The sequence below is a fragment of the Lonchura striata genome, chromosome 14 (genome assembly GCF_046129695.1).
Source record: "Lonchura striata isolate bLonStr1 chromosome 14, bLonStr1.mat, whole genome shotgun sequence".
Taxonomy (NCBI): Eukaryota; Metazoa; Chordata; class Aves; order Passeriformes; family Estrildidae; genus Lonchura; species Lonchura striata.
Window position 1 is genome coordinate 9,071,751 of NC_134616.1, and position 12,545 is coordinate 9,084,295.

At 54.8% G+C, this 12,545-nt stretch overlaps 1 protein-coding gene across 6 annotated transcripts; it reads left to right on the forward strand.

Moving 5' to 3' along the window:
- Positions 1 to 940: 940 nt before the first annotated feature.
- On the forward strand, positions 941 to 12,422 carry ATP1B4 (ATPase Na+/K+ transporting family member beta 4). Of its 6 annotated transcripts, none has more exons than XM_021548491.2 (9): positions 943 to 969; positions 1,303 to 1,366; positions 4,756 to 4,918; positions 7,585 to 7,713; positions 8,546 to 8,650; positions 8,896 to 9,092; positions 9,745 to 9,801; positions 10,427 to 10,522; positions 11,032 to 12,422. In XM_021548491.2, exons 1-9 carry the CDS (start codon positions 965 to 967, stop codon positions 11,191 to 11,193), a joined length of 978 nt encoding a protein of 325 aa, XP_021404166.1. In that variant the 5' UTR covers positions 943 to 964; the 3' UTR covers positions 11,194 to 12,422. The 6 variants fall into 6 exon arrangements, with proteins under 6 accessions (XP_021404171.1, XP_021404166.1, XP_021404169.1 ...); XM_021548494.3 differs by having other exon boundaries at positions 965 to 1,060; XM_021548493.1 differs by lacking the exon at positions 943 to 969 and adding an exon at positions 1,002 to 1,105.
- Positions 12,423 to 12,545: the final 123 nt, after the last annotated feature.

A 12,545-nucleotide genomic window follows, 5' to 3' on the forward strand; every position in this document is an offset into this window, starting at 1 on the left:
CGCCAGCCTGGCCAGGGGATCCAGCTGTGGGCACAGCTGTGGGCACAGCTGCCGGCGGGCTGGCTTCGGGCAGGCACCGGCACCGGCACCGGCACCGAGCGGCAGGCGAGCGGCAGCCCCGGCCAGCCCTGCGCAGCCCGGGGCAGCTGCCAGACCTCTTTGTTTCCCGCTGCGCCCATTTATTAGCACAGCCGGTGAGCGGCTTTCAGCCACGCTCGGGAGAGGAAAGGGAGAAATAAATGGTGCTTTATCGGCTGGGATGGCACCGTGAAGCCCTGCGGGAGCCTGGACACATCCCCGTGCCTTCGGGCACAGTCCCAGCCTGGGGCAAGGCAGCCTTTCCCCATCCTTAAACACGGCCTGGCGAAAGGAAGCACCGCTCCCATTGGAAAGGGGCCAAGAAAATGAGCAGGTGGATGGTGCCGAAGTCAGGCTGGGACAGAGGTGTAAAACGAGCCCCACTGTTCCTCGAGAGCTGCGTGGACACAGCCAGGGACGGGCAGTCCCCGCACGCTGCCGTCACAGCGCTGGAGCTGCGCCAGCAGCAGGAGTGCAGCAGCACCCCGGCTGCCCCAGTGCATCATCTCCTGCCTGAAATTCACTGAGAGGAAAATCTGAGCCTGCCCAGCCCCGGCTCGTAGGGTGGCACAGCAGTGTGCCTCTGGATTTGGTCTGAGAGGCTGTGGGTAGCTCTTAAAACTGGGGCGAGGAAACCGGTGCTGTGAATTCCTGTCTGCTCTCAGGGATAAATATAGACCTGCCTGCCCCTCTCCCTACCCCTTTCACCGCAGAAGAGATTTCGCAATTTCACCCTCTGTGACTGACAAGAACACATTGACCGACGCTTCTCGCCATCGGAAGCCCCAGCGATTTGTTAATGTTTATTCACAGCTACACGGTCTCCCGGGGGAAGAGCCTGGTTTCCCCATGTAGGGCGTTGGCTGGCAGTGATGGAACCTCAAATATGAGGCAAGATGCAGTGAGGGTGCTGCAAAGGGCACCAGATGCCAAAGGACACAAGATAGGATCCTGCTGGGTTGAGCTTACCCCCGTTAGGAAAGCAAGTTATTTTTTGATCCACTCCTGAACAGCAAGGTTCTGCAGGGTAGGGAGGGAAAGCAGCCTTGCTCCCCACAGTCTCGGCATACCTGCTGTTTTAGGGGGTGCTGTAGGGGTCAAGCAGTGCTGGGGAGGGGGCTCTGTCTGTCTGTGAGGCTCTGAGAGCCAGCACGACACGGCACACACACGGCAGCCAGTGCTGCTGTGCTAACACTCACAATTTTTTTGTGTTTCCCACCCAAGAATGGCCAGGAACACCAGCACCAGTGGCATGGAGGTCCAGCTCAGGAGCCCCAGCCAGAAGGTGGTGAGTATTTTGGGGGCTACTAGCTTCATTTCACAAGGTGAGGTGGAAGCTGCTGCAAGGACCTGCTTTGTGGCTGATAGATTTATAACTACTTTGCTTTAGGAAATGCTGTTTTGTGTCTCAGACAAAGCACTTTGTATGGGGGAGGGGGGGGGAAGGCAATGGCAGGTCTGGCCAGGGGTGCTGGGTGGTGAGGGGGACTAGAAGGGACAGGAACACCTAGGCAGGGTGAGCCTCTGTATACCTGGATTTCAGCAGGAGGAATCCAACACTGAGAGCCTACCTGGTCTGAGGTGAGAATGGGGGAAAGCTCCTCGCCTCCTCCAGGACACCCACAACAGTCAGCACAGACTGATTTTGCCAGAGATGAACTCCAGGTTTGCTTCCCAAGCTGTCATAGCAGGCAGTGACTCAGGGTTGCCCAGTGTCCCAACATACCCTGCTGTGGCTCTGCCTTCTCCCTGCCCCACTGCACTGCTGTCCCATATCCTGCCACTCCTGCCCCTTGTCCAGGTGCAAGGAACTGTTCCAAGACCATCTCTGTCCTGGGCTGCAAAGATAAAACCTGTGCTTCATTCCAGACCTGACCTAGCTCCCTAGCTGAGAGACATGTGCCAGGTACCTGGTACTGGGATCATCCCATCCTGCCCAGCTGCCCCACAGAGACCCATGGGTGAGCCTGGGGCTTCCTCAGCCTCCCTGGGCTGCCATGGAGCCCATGGAGCCCTGGGCCTTCCTCAGCCAGCAGGACTCCACCAAGTGAAGGGTCCCAGACCATAGAGCCAGGAGAGCTGGAAACTTCTCCCCTTGCAAAAGCCTCCTTCAGTTCCCAGGGTCAGGTCCTATGGCAGAAGAAGCAGTCCCCTGTCCCCTTCCACAGCTCTAAGTATTGGCAGCAACTTCTGAGTGTGGGCTCTTGCTGACTCCTGTAGAATTCTGTGTGAAGTTCAAAGGGCTTTTCCCAGTGCAGCACTAAGCACCAGTGTGGAGTTCATCTGGGCAGTGTCCCCTACTCTGGCAGTCCGAGAAAATGTTTCCAAAACATCTGGTAGCTCTTTTCTTTAATAGGGATAGTGGGAAGAACACCTCCTCTTCCCCCTCTTCGCCAGCCACTTGTTCCCTGTGAGTGTCCTGGCAGGGTACAGCCCCCGCACCTCTGTCCCACGTCCTGCTGGTGACTCGTGCTGGGGCTGCTGCTTCCTGGCTCCAAAACCCGCTGCTCTCGTCAGCGCTGTACCCTGTGTACCCTGCTCCTCAGGCGGGCAGGAGCTGGCTCAGGACGGGGCGTGCGACCTGTGCCAAGTGCAGCCTCGGCCGTGCAGGCAGACAGGGGCGTTTTCTGGCAGCAGCGCTCTGACACAGAGAGCCCCAGAGAGCCCCACAGTGAGCTCCCACAGAGCCCCACAGAGCCCCACAGAGCCCCACAGAGCCCCACAGAGCCCCAGAGAGCCCCACAGAGCCCCACAGAGCCCCACAGAGCCCCAGAGAGCCCCACAGTGAGCTCCCACAGAGCCCCACAGAGCCCCAGAGAGCCCCACAGAGCCCCAGAGTGAGCCCCCACAGAGCCCCCACAGAGCCCCACAGAGCCCCACAGAGCCCCAGAGAGCCCCAGAGAGCCCCAGAGAGCCCCAGAGAGCTCCAGAGAGCCCCAGAGAGCCCCACAGAGCTCCCACAGAGCCCCAGAGAGCCCCACAGAGCCCCACAGAGCCCCCCCAGAGCGCCCCAGAGCCCCAGAGTGAGCCCCCACAGAGCCCCCACAGAGCCCCAGAGTGAGCCCCCACAGAGCCCCAGAGTGAGCTCCAGAGAGCCCCACAGAGCCCCACAGAGCCCCAGAGAGCTCCACAGAGCCCCACAGACCCCCAGAGTGAGCCCCCACAGAGCCCCAGAGTGAGCTCCAGAGAGCCCCAGAGAGCCCCAGAGAGCCCCAGAGAGCCCCAGAGAGCTCCAGAGAGCCCCAGAGAGCCCCACAGAGCCCCAGAGAGCCCCAGAGAGCCCCACAGAGCCCCACAGAGCCCCACAGAGCCCCACAGAGCCCCACAGAGCCCCAGAGAGCTCCAGAGAGCCCCACAGAGCCCCACAGAGCCCCACAGAGCCCCAGAGAGCTCCCAGAGAGCCCCAGAGAGCCCCAGAGAGCCCCACAGAGCCCCACAGAGCCCCAGAGAGCCCCAGAGAGCTCCCACAGAGCCCCACAGAGCCCCACAGAGCCCCACCGGGGCTTCCCCAGAGCCCGTCGGGCAGGCAGCGGGACGGGCTCGGTTTACAGCCCCGCTCTGCCCAGGCTCCCCACGGGACACGTTCAGGCTTTGGAGGCAGTGTTCTCCCCCCGTTCTCACTGGGTTGCAGTGTTTGTGCGTCTGAGCAGAGTTCAATTTCTCGTCCCCAGTTCAAAGGAGTTTCCAAGCAAGGCTTTGGCCAAGCTGTCGGCCACCACCCGGCTCTCCCGGGACAGCCCACTTGCAGATACCTTCTGGGTGGGTGCTGGCTCCGGGCGTGCCCGAGGCCGGCGGGTTTCCCTGAGCACAGACACGCAGGGACGGTCCCTGGGCTGCCCGGGGCCGTGCCCGGGCGGGCACAGCAGCGCTGACCCGCCGGGCTGAGCCCCGCAGCGGCCTTTGGCTGCAGTGCCGGAGGCGACGGGGCCGTGCAGGTGACGGCATTGCCCTTCTCCCCGGCGGTGCCTGGCCCAGCCCTGCCCCGGGCTGAAAGCAAGGTCAGCACCTTCTCCCACCAGCCCGCTTTTGGAGAGCTGCCCGGACCTAAGGGGCATTAAGGACAGCTTCTGTGTCTCAAGTGGCTCTTGCTCAGGCACAGGATTTGTGTTCCTGAGTCCTGGACAAACAATTTTTCACCCCTTAGGCAAAATACAAACTCTTGCAACCTGGGGAGATGCTTTTCCCTGGAACTCGGTGTAATTAAAAAAGTAACAACACAGAGATTTCTTCAAAGACTGAATACTTGCTCACACGCCAAGGAAAACAAGCTGGTTGATCTCTTAAATACTGCTGCCTGCTATCATCTGTGGCAGCACAGAGAATGTGCACTTGAACTCAGAGATGTTGCAGAAGTGTGGGAACAGTCCCAGCCTTCCCAGACCACAGGTTTTCACTGGTCATGTTCATGCAGGTGGAAAAAGATGAGTTTCTGTAAGTGCCAGCACAAGGAGACAGTGCCCAGTGTGACAGCAGTGACGTACATGTAATGGAAAAATGGATGCTGGGTTCTAAGTGATCTTAAGTTGGAACAGCCAAAACTGTCTCTCTTTAACTCAAGAGTGATGATGGGAAAATGGAAATTTGAAACATTTCCAGATATTAAGTGCTTTTGCATTTATTTTTGGCCAATGAGAAGTTCAGCTTGCCTGTGGGGGTTGTGTTCTGCAACTCTTCCAGGAAAATAAGCATGAGGAGAAGGTCCAGGATCCTAACAGAGAGAAAGACGAGCCTAAGGGAGACATGGGGAGCAAAACCTGGGCAGACCTGGCTGGGGAGATGAAGATATTCTTGTGGAACCCGGAGGAGAGAACATGCTTGGGGAGAACAGCCAAGAGCTGGGGTAGGTCCTTGCTCAAGCCCCACTTTTGGGGCTTGTTGCCTTTTCTGCTTCACAACAGATTCACTTGCCTGTGAATGTCCTTGATAGCTTGGACTGACCACCCCTGCCCATTTCTTTAGTGTTAATGTTTCTAACTAGTGCAATAAATAACTAGTGAGGAGGACAAGCAGAAAAACATGTAAAAGTTACCCTTAGTCTGGAGGTTAATGTTGAGAGAGAGTAAAAGCAAAGATTTCAGGCTGCCCAGACTGGGTCCCGGACAGAAGTTTAGAGCCTGAGCAAGCATGGGAGCTGCAGGTCATTCTGCTGCAGCTCTGCACCCCTGCTGCCACAAGCACTCCTGCTCCTGCCTGTGTAGGTCGGGGACACCTGGGACAGTGGCTTTGGTGTCATCAGGTTGGTGGGGGAAGAGTGCCTGGGCTGTGGGCAGGTGTTTTGTGGAGGGTGCACACCATGGGGCAGAGCAGCCCACCCTGCCTCAATGAGCCCTGGCTCTGGGAAGGGAAGGGAAGGGAAGGGAAGGGAAGGGAAGGGAAGGGAAGGGAAGGGAAGGGAAGGGAAGGGAAGGGAAGGTCAGCACTGTCACCCCACAGCTTCCAGGTAGTGACAGGGGCCCACAGCAGGACCCACAGTACTCTCAGAGCCAGTGGACTGGGATGTGCCAGCTCTGATGGTTCTGAGTGCCCTGTCTTCTTTATCCACATCCATGTGCCCTTCAAAAATTGTTGCTGAGTCTGGCAGTGACTGGGTGGTTAAGAGCAGCCTGTGGGGTGAGTGCTGCTGCAGGCTTGGTCCAAAACCAAGGTGCCACAAGAACATGGGGTACCACCCATCTTTGCAGCTCTGTTCTGCCAGCACCCAGCCCCCTTGGCAGAGTGAAAATCCCAGCCTGATCCAGAGCCACCTGCACACCCATCAGTGTAAGGCTGTGAACTACCAGGGGCTGCTGCTTGGTGTTTGCAGCCCTTGGCTGGCACTGGCAATGCACCACATGCCCCACGGCCCTCCCATGCCCCTGCCAAGAGCTCTGGGTCTTCTGCAAAGCCTATGCTGGCAGCTGGAAGGAACAAAGGAAGCTGCCCACTTGCATCAGAGGAGTCTGAAAATCTGCCAGCATGAGTCTGGGACAGACCTTGACATTCATTCTCTCCTGTGCCTTTTGTTGGCCACAGAGGCAGAGCAGTTTTTCTGCTTCTTCCCTGGATGGGAAGGCACAGGCCAAAGTGTAGGAGCAGTAGGGTGAGTCCTCAGTGATGTAGGTTTGGTTTTCTGGAGGCTCCTCCAGGTCCTGAGAAGATCCTTGTGAGAGGATTTGCTCAGTGTGCTGTGGATGTGACCCTGGCAGGCTCCTGCTGACAGTGCTGGCAGCACTGGGGTGGGGACAGCATCCTCCTGTCCCCTGGGGTCACTGTGCTCTGCTGTGTGACCCCCCCTGTCCATGCACACACGTGTGCTCACATGCCTCTACATCGGTGCAGGAGAATCTACTATGAAAATCAAAATTTATTTTAAAGTGAGAGCATTTGGAGGTGAGTGGAGCTGAACTTCCCCACTCTCAGCTCATGGGTGGGGAGGAGGGAATTTGCCCAGCCTGGGGCTGCTCCCCTCTGCTGGCTCTAAAGGTGTCCCCTGAAATGGGGGCCTCAGGGGACTTGCACTCACTAAATGCAGGGAGACAACTGGCCACAAGGTCATCACTGGAGGCCCCAGCCCCTGGGAAATGCTGCACCCCCCTCTCTGCTGGTGACAATACTCCCTGCTGCACTGCAGGAAACATAAAAATGGCAGCAGTAGCAGGAAGATGTCCCAACAAGCACCAACTCTGCTGCCAGGCTGGGGCAGAGGCGCATCAAGCATTGCTCTGGCAGGGCTGGGCATTGTCCCTTCTGTGCCACCAGCCCTGGCTCAGCCCTCAGCAGGACACAGCACCACAGCAGTTCCCAGCACGGTGGCCCTGGCAGGAGCTCGGCAGGAGAGCACATCTGTGTTCCCAGGGCTCCCTCCAAGCTGCCGGAACGTTTCTCCTGGGAAATATTTGGGTTAGGGCTTCACTTTGCTTTCTGAGCTGCTGGGTTTTATTCATAGGCTGTGGCCTCTTGAGACATCCTCAGCCATCAGCCTGGTCCAGAGGAAAAACAAACCCATTCCCTGAATGTCTGGGCTATGAAACAGTGAGTGGTGCTGCAGCCCTGAGCGATGCTGCTTGCCCAGTACTAGCACCAGGGACCCTCCCGTGCAGGGGACAGGCATCAGGGCAGGAACACCGCCCCACAGCCCCATCAGGAGTTTGGCTGAAGACATTGGACACCTTTGCATGTTATCATGCCTGGAGGGGGTGGGAAGGCCAGGAGGGAATGTTGGGTCTGTCTGTTGGAGAGAGCTGAAGCAGGTGGACAGACAGACCTGGTCCTGACACAGCTCTGGGAAGAGCCATGCAGCCAAAGGGATACAGAACCAAACAGCAGCTACCCCTGCGCTGGAGCAGCTGAGTCCTGCACCCACAAACACCAGAGTCTGTGTGCAGGGCTGGGCTGCAAGCTCCCACCTCCACCACAGACTCAGCTGCAGAGAACGCCGTGCTGAGCACGTCTATGCATCCCTGCGGGACACATCCCACGGGATGTGCTCTGCTTGCCTTAACAGCGACATGCCTGTCTGTTTTGCAGGCTTGATCTTACTGTTTTATTTCATTTTCTACACGTGCCTGGCGGGAATGTTTGCCTTTTGCCTGTATGTGATGCTGCTCACGCTGAGCCCCTACACGCCCAGGTTCCGGGACCGTGTGTCTCCACCAGGTACGTACCCCAGCCAGATGGCATCTCTGCCCATCAGTGTCCTGCCAAAATGGCATTGCTGGCACCTCAGGCAAAGCCCTGCTGGAGCTGTGCACTCCTACAGTCACCCAGCCCTCCCCAACACGGGGTGTTCTCACCTCAGAGAGCTGCAGAGCTGCAGGTTCTCTGCAGAGGAGCAGACATCTTAAAAAGCTCCATGAGAAGCATTCACCTTGATGATAGTAATTGTTATTCTCATTGCACTGTTTATTGTTATCATTATTCTCAAGGCAAAAGCCAAGTTTAGGTATTTCATGGGTGATGCTGATGCATTTCAGCTGCTGGCCATTTATACCTCATGCCTTCAAAATAAAATGCAAATCAAAAGTCACTTTTATGCATTATTATTTGGGGGACTTCTGGCAAGAGAATGTTCAGAAAATCCTTTCCCTATGTCAGGCACAGCATTTTCCCTGTGTTTTTGTGTTGGTGGGTAACAGAAGGGCCCCTTGCCCTGATCCTTTTCTGGAACTACCCACACAGCTGGCAACATGGGGAACCTGCAGCCACTCTGTGCAACCCCAAGCCCATCACTAACCCACAGCACTACTGAGGCTCTCCATATCTGCCATGTTTTCTGGGATATTTTGACGTGTACGGTGTTCTCCAGGGGTGAAATGAAGGTGAGGGATCAGTAGGTTGAGGAGAGAGTTGATCTGTGAGCTGGTGCTGCCTCTCTCATGCCTGTGCCCGGCCCAAGCCCAGACACAATGCACCAGCCCTGCAGCACACAGCCCAAGCCCATGGCTGCTCCACCTACATTTGCCTTACCAGGGTCTGTCTCCTTCTTCAGGAGTGATGATCAGACCATACTTGAATGGGTTCACCATTGCCTTCAATGTCTCCCAGCCCAACACGTGGCAGCCCTATGTGGACAGCATGCACCACTTCCTAGCAGGTGAGCTCTTTGTCACCCTGGGAGCCACAGTGAGGTTGTTTTTATCCATGGATACATGCATGTGGTGCAGGGGTCTCCTCCTGGGCACCTCATGAGCTACATCTGGAAAGAGAGGCTCACAAAGCCATGGGAGCTTTGCCTCTCCAAGTCTGACTTCCTAATGCCCTTGACACATGGATGTTCTCTGAGAGTTTGGGTCTGTGCAGGTCTTGGGGATTTTTAACAAGTCTCTTGGTCCTCACCAGCTTATGATGACAAAGTTCAGGAGGAGAAGAATATTGAGTGTGTCCCAGGCCAGTACTTCATCCAAGGGGGGAATGAGAGTGAGGAGAAGAAGGCCTGCCAGTTCAAGCGCTCGCTGCTGCAGAACTGCTCTGGCATTGAGGACCCAACCTTTGGCTACTCCAAAGGCCAGCCCTGCATCCTGCTGAAGATGAACCGGGTACAGAGAAAGCTGCTTGTTTTAATTCCTTCCTTTGGGGCATCCAGTGTGATGAAGACCACACAGGGACTGAAACTCCTTCACTTCCCAGGCCCAGAGAAAAAGGGAACTAGAATCCTTCCAAACCTGCAGGCCATATCTGCTAGAAAACATTGAAAAAAAAAAAGAAAAACCAACTCTATAAAACTTGCTCCATTTGATTTGCTGAGGCCTTAGTGCTTGGAGAATCGTCTGCCAGACCCTTCTTCATAAGGAATGGAGCTTTAGGGTAACCCAGACCCTAGATGCTCTACAATGGGAGTTTTCTTTGAATTTAATTTAATTGAAGTCTAATAGCATGGATGTTCAGTGCTCACTGCTGGGAAAATAAGCATGGGGAAGGTGTGAACCATGTGGGGAAGAGGCTGTGTTACTCCTGGGGGTCTGGACCCTCTCTGTGTTCTCTGCTCTGCCCCTGCCCTCAGACACCGATCTGGCACTCAGCCATGGGCAGGTTGCACGGTGTGGGGTGGCAGACCCTGCTGCAGGGACACACAGCTCCTGTCCTGAGCAATGTGACTGGCACCCAGAAAGGTTTTAGCTCTGGAGAAGGGAGGCAGCACGTGCTTGGCGCTGCGTTTCACACAAGCATGGATGTTTTTTGCTGTTGCAGATCATAGGCTACCGCCCTGGCGCCGGGGTCCCCGTGAACGTGGACTGCAAAGTGCAGGTACTGCTCTCCTCCGTGCCCGGCAGCATGGTGGGGACAAGGCCAAACATCTCCTCCTGATGGACCTCAGCACAATTTTCCTCATTTTAGCCCCAAACACTCACAGGACTCAGTGCTGCCCATGTGTCTGGGCACAGTTGGAGGCCAGTCTGCCGAGAGTGGCAGAGGTCACCAATCTCCTGCTTCCCAAGTTGTTCCTGCAGCCTCACGGGCACCACAATGCTCAGCCCCTGGGGCAGCCTGTGGGCCTGGTGCCAGCTCCCAGCTGGAGCCTGGAGCTCAGTGGGAAGATGTAGGAACTCCTCACACTCATCTCCAGCTGCTCTGCAGCATCCTCAGTCCTGGGGGCACCCTGCAAGCCAACAGCAATGGGGTGAAGGGAGGGCTCCCACTGCCCAGGCTTAGAGAGCAAAGGCACAGCAGGGAATCAACAGGCAGCAAACTGCAACCTTGCCCATGCCTCCATAGCTCCACTCTCCCCTGGCTGGAAGCAGGCAGTGACTGTGTTCACAGCAAACACAGCACAGCCAGGGGTTGGCAGGGGACATTTGCTCTGAGACAAGATCTGAGGGGAGCTGTATTTTGTGTCCCATATATGTGTGCCTCCGTTTTTTTCTGATCACAGAAAGGCAATGAGAGTCACCTCAGGTCAGTGGACTTCTACCCTGGGAATGGGACGTTTGACCTCATGTATTATCCCTACTACGGCAAGTTCACCCACGTGAGTGAGGGTCTGGCATCTCTGTTCCTTGGGAATGGGAGGGCAGGAGCTGCTGCACAGGGTCCAGATGTGCTGTCAGGCTATTTTGGGCAGATGTGGGCAGGACGGAGGCCACAGGCACTGGGATTACAGAGCTCTATTTCTGTGTCTGACAAACGATGTGTGTTTGTAGCAGTGTGTGAGTGTGTAGCTGTGAGTGTAACTGTGTGTGAGTGGGTGTCAGTGAGTGTGTGACTGTGTGGTTGTTAGGACAGCAGAAAGCATTTGTGAGTCCCATGGTCTGGGGCTGTCCTGGGCAATGACCCCAAGAGGCAAAGTGTAGCGATCCCACCTTGCTAAGGCACAGACACAGAAAGGCTCAGCATGCTGTGGGACCCTGATGGACATCAGACAGGCACTTTCAGATGCCTGGAGCCATGAACCATTTACAAATTATTTTCCTGAACACAAAAGCCCTGCTTGCTTTTCTGCTCCCTCAAAAATTACACTTAAATCTCCCTTCTTTCCAGGTCAACTACACCTCCCCACTGGTGGCTATGCACTTTACAGATGTGCAGAAGGATTACCAGGTCCCCATCCAGTGCAGTCTGAATGGGAAAGGAATTATCAACGACCTGAACAGCGACCGCTTCCTGGGCCGAATCATCTTCACACTCAGCATTGGGAAGTAGCCCCTGCCAACACCAGGCACTTAGGTTAAGTCAATCAGAGGCTTTTTCCTTTTTAAAGCATCAAGCCAGCATTTTTTTCTGCTAGGAAAAACAGGCACCTAGAGATTATTGTTAATTTATTTTTGTTCGTAGTTAGGAAAACAATGAGATACAATGGAGTGTGGATCCACATTTTTCATCTTCTGATGTAAATCATTATTAGTATAAATTAGAAGTTTTCCCCTGGGGAGAGAACCTGCAGAAGATTTCACTTTTGATTGAAAAAAAACCTCTGTTATCCAAATGATATTTTCATAAGGTCTTTTATGAGTGATCCCTGTGGAATGCATCTTTCCTGGCTTTAAATTTTATTTTTTAGCATAGTTTTATGTGCATTTCTCAGGAAAAAGCTAAAAAGGAGGTAGTTTATTAGCACTATTCTTGTTAAAATAATAAACAGCAAAAAATTCTGGATTATTCCTGCAATAACTGAGTGGAAAAGTGAAAATGGCAGCTCTCAAAATGCTTTCTAGGATCTCCAGCCCCAGACGCATCTTGACTGCAGCATTTTACACACCTTGTGGATCACACCCAAGGTGTTGAGCAAGGGCCAGAGAAAATCGTTTGCCCTTGAACCCTTCCAGCTGTTCCTTTCTAAAGTGGGAAGATTAATGCATCTCTCCCTCCTTCCTCCTCACTCCAGTACTTCTCTCTGCCCCAGGAATCCTCACCCAGTCTCTTGGACAGGGATGAGTGAGAGGAGCTCTTCTCTCCTGTCACGGTTCTCAGGTTGGCAGTGCCTCCTGATCAGGCACAGAAGTGCCCAAAGCTCTCAGACCTGTTCTTCCCTGTTCAGAGAGGTCACAGCTGCAGTGCTGCAGCAAAATGCAGGGAGATGCTCAGTCCTTTCGCAGTTAAGGGTCAGTGTTGGGGTGAGTGAAGGCATCAGTTTATCACCCCCAACCAAATCTGATGAAACAGTGTGCTGCCCTGAGCAGCCCGAGCCTCCCTGGGACGTGACAGACCAGCTGCACTCTGCTTGCTGGGAGCTACAAAACACAGGACAGGGCACCTTGGGATAAAGTACTACCTGGAAAGCACACTTACTAAAATTACTGCTGAACAGGGGCATTATGGTATGTTTGTCCTACATCCATAGCCAAGGAACTTCATCTGCTGTCATTTCCTGATCTATATCAGTCTCTAAGAAGTGATTTTTTTCTATTTAAAATAAAGTGACTACAGTAAAATTAACTCTATGGTGGCATTCTTGAAACGCTGGTGTTAAGAGATGCAGTTTGTGCTGCCAGTTAGGGACTGAATTTCCAAGCAGCATGTAACACCATCCTGGGATTCTGAGCACTTGATAAACT

Excerpts from the sequence above, each read along its gene's own strand:
- ATP1B4 (XM_021548491.2), top strand. Across the intron at positions 4,919-7,584 it reads GAGAACAGCCAAGAGCTGGG|GCTTGATCTTACTGTTTTAT; the intron begins GTAGGTCCTTGC and ends TCTGTTTTGCAG. Across the intron at positions 7,714-8,545 it reads GGACCGTGTGTCTCCACCAG|GAGTGATGATCAGACCATAC; the intron begins GTACGTACCCCA and ends CTCCTTCTTCAG.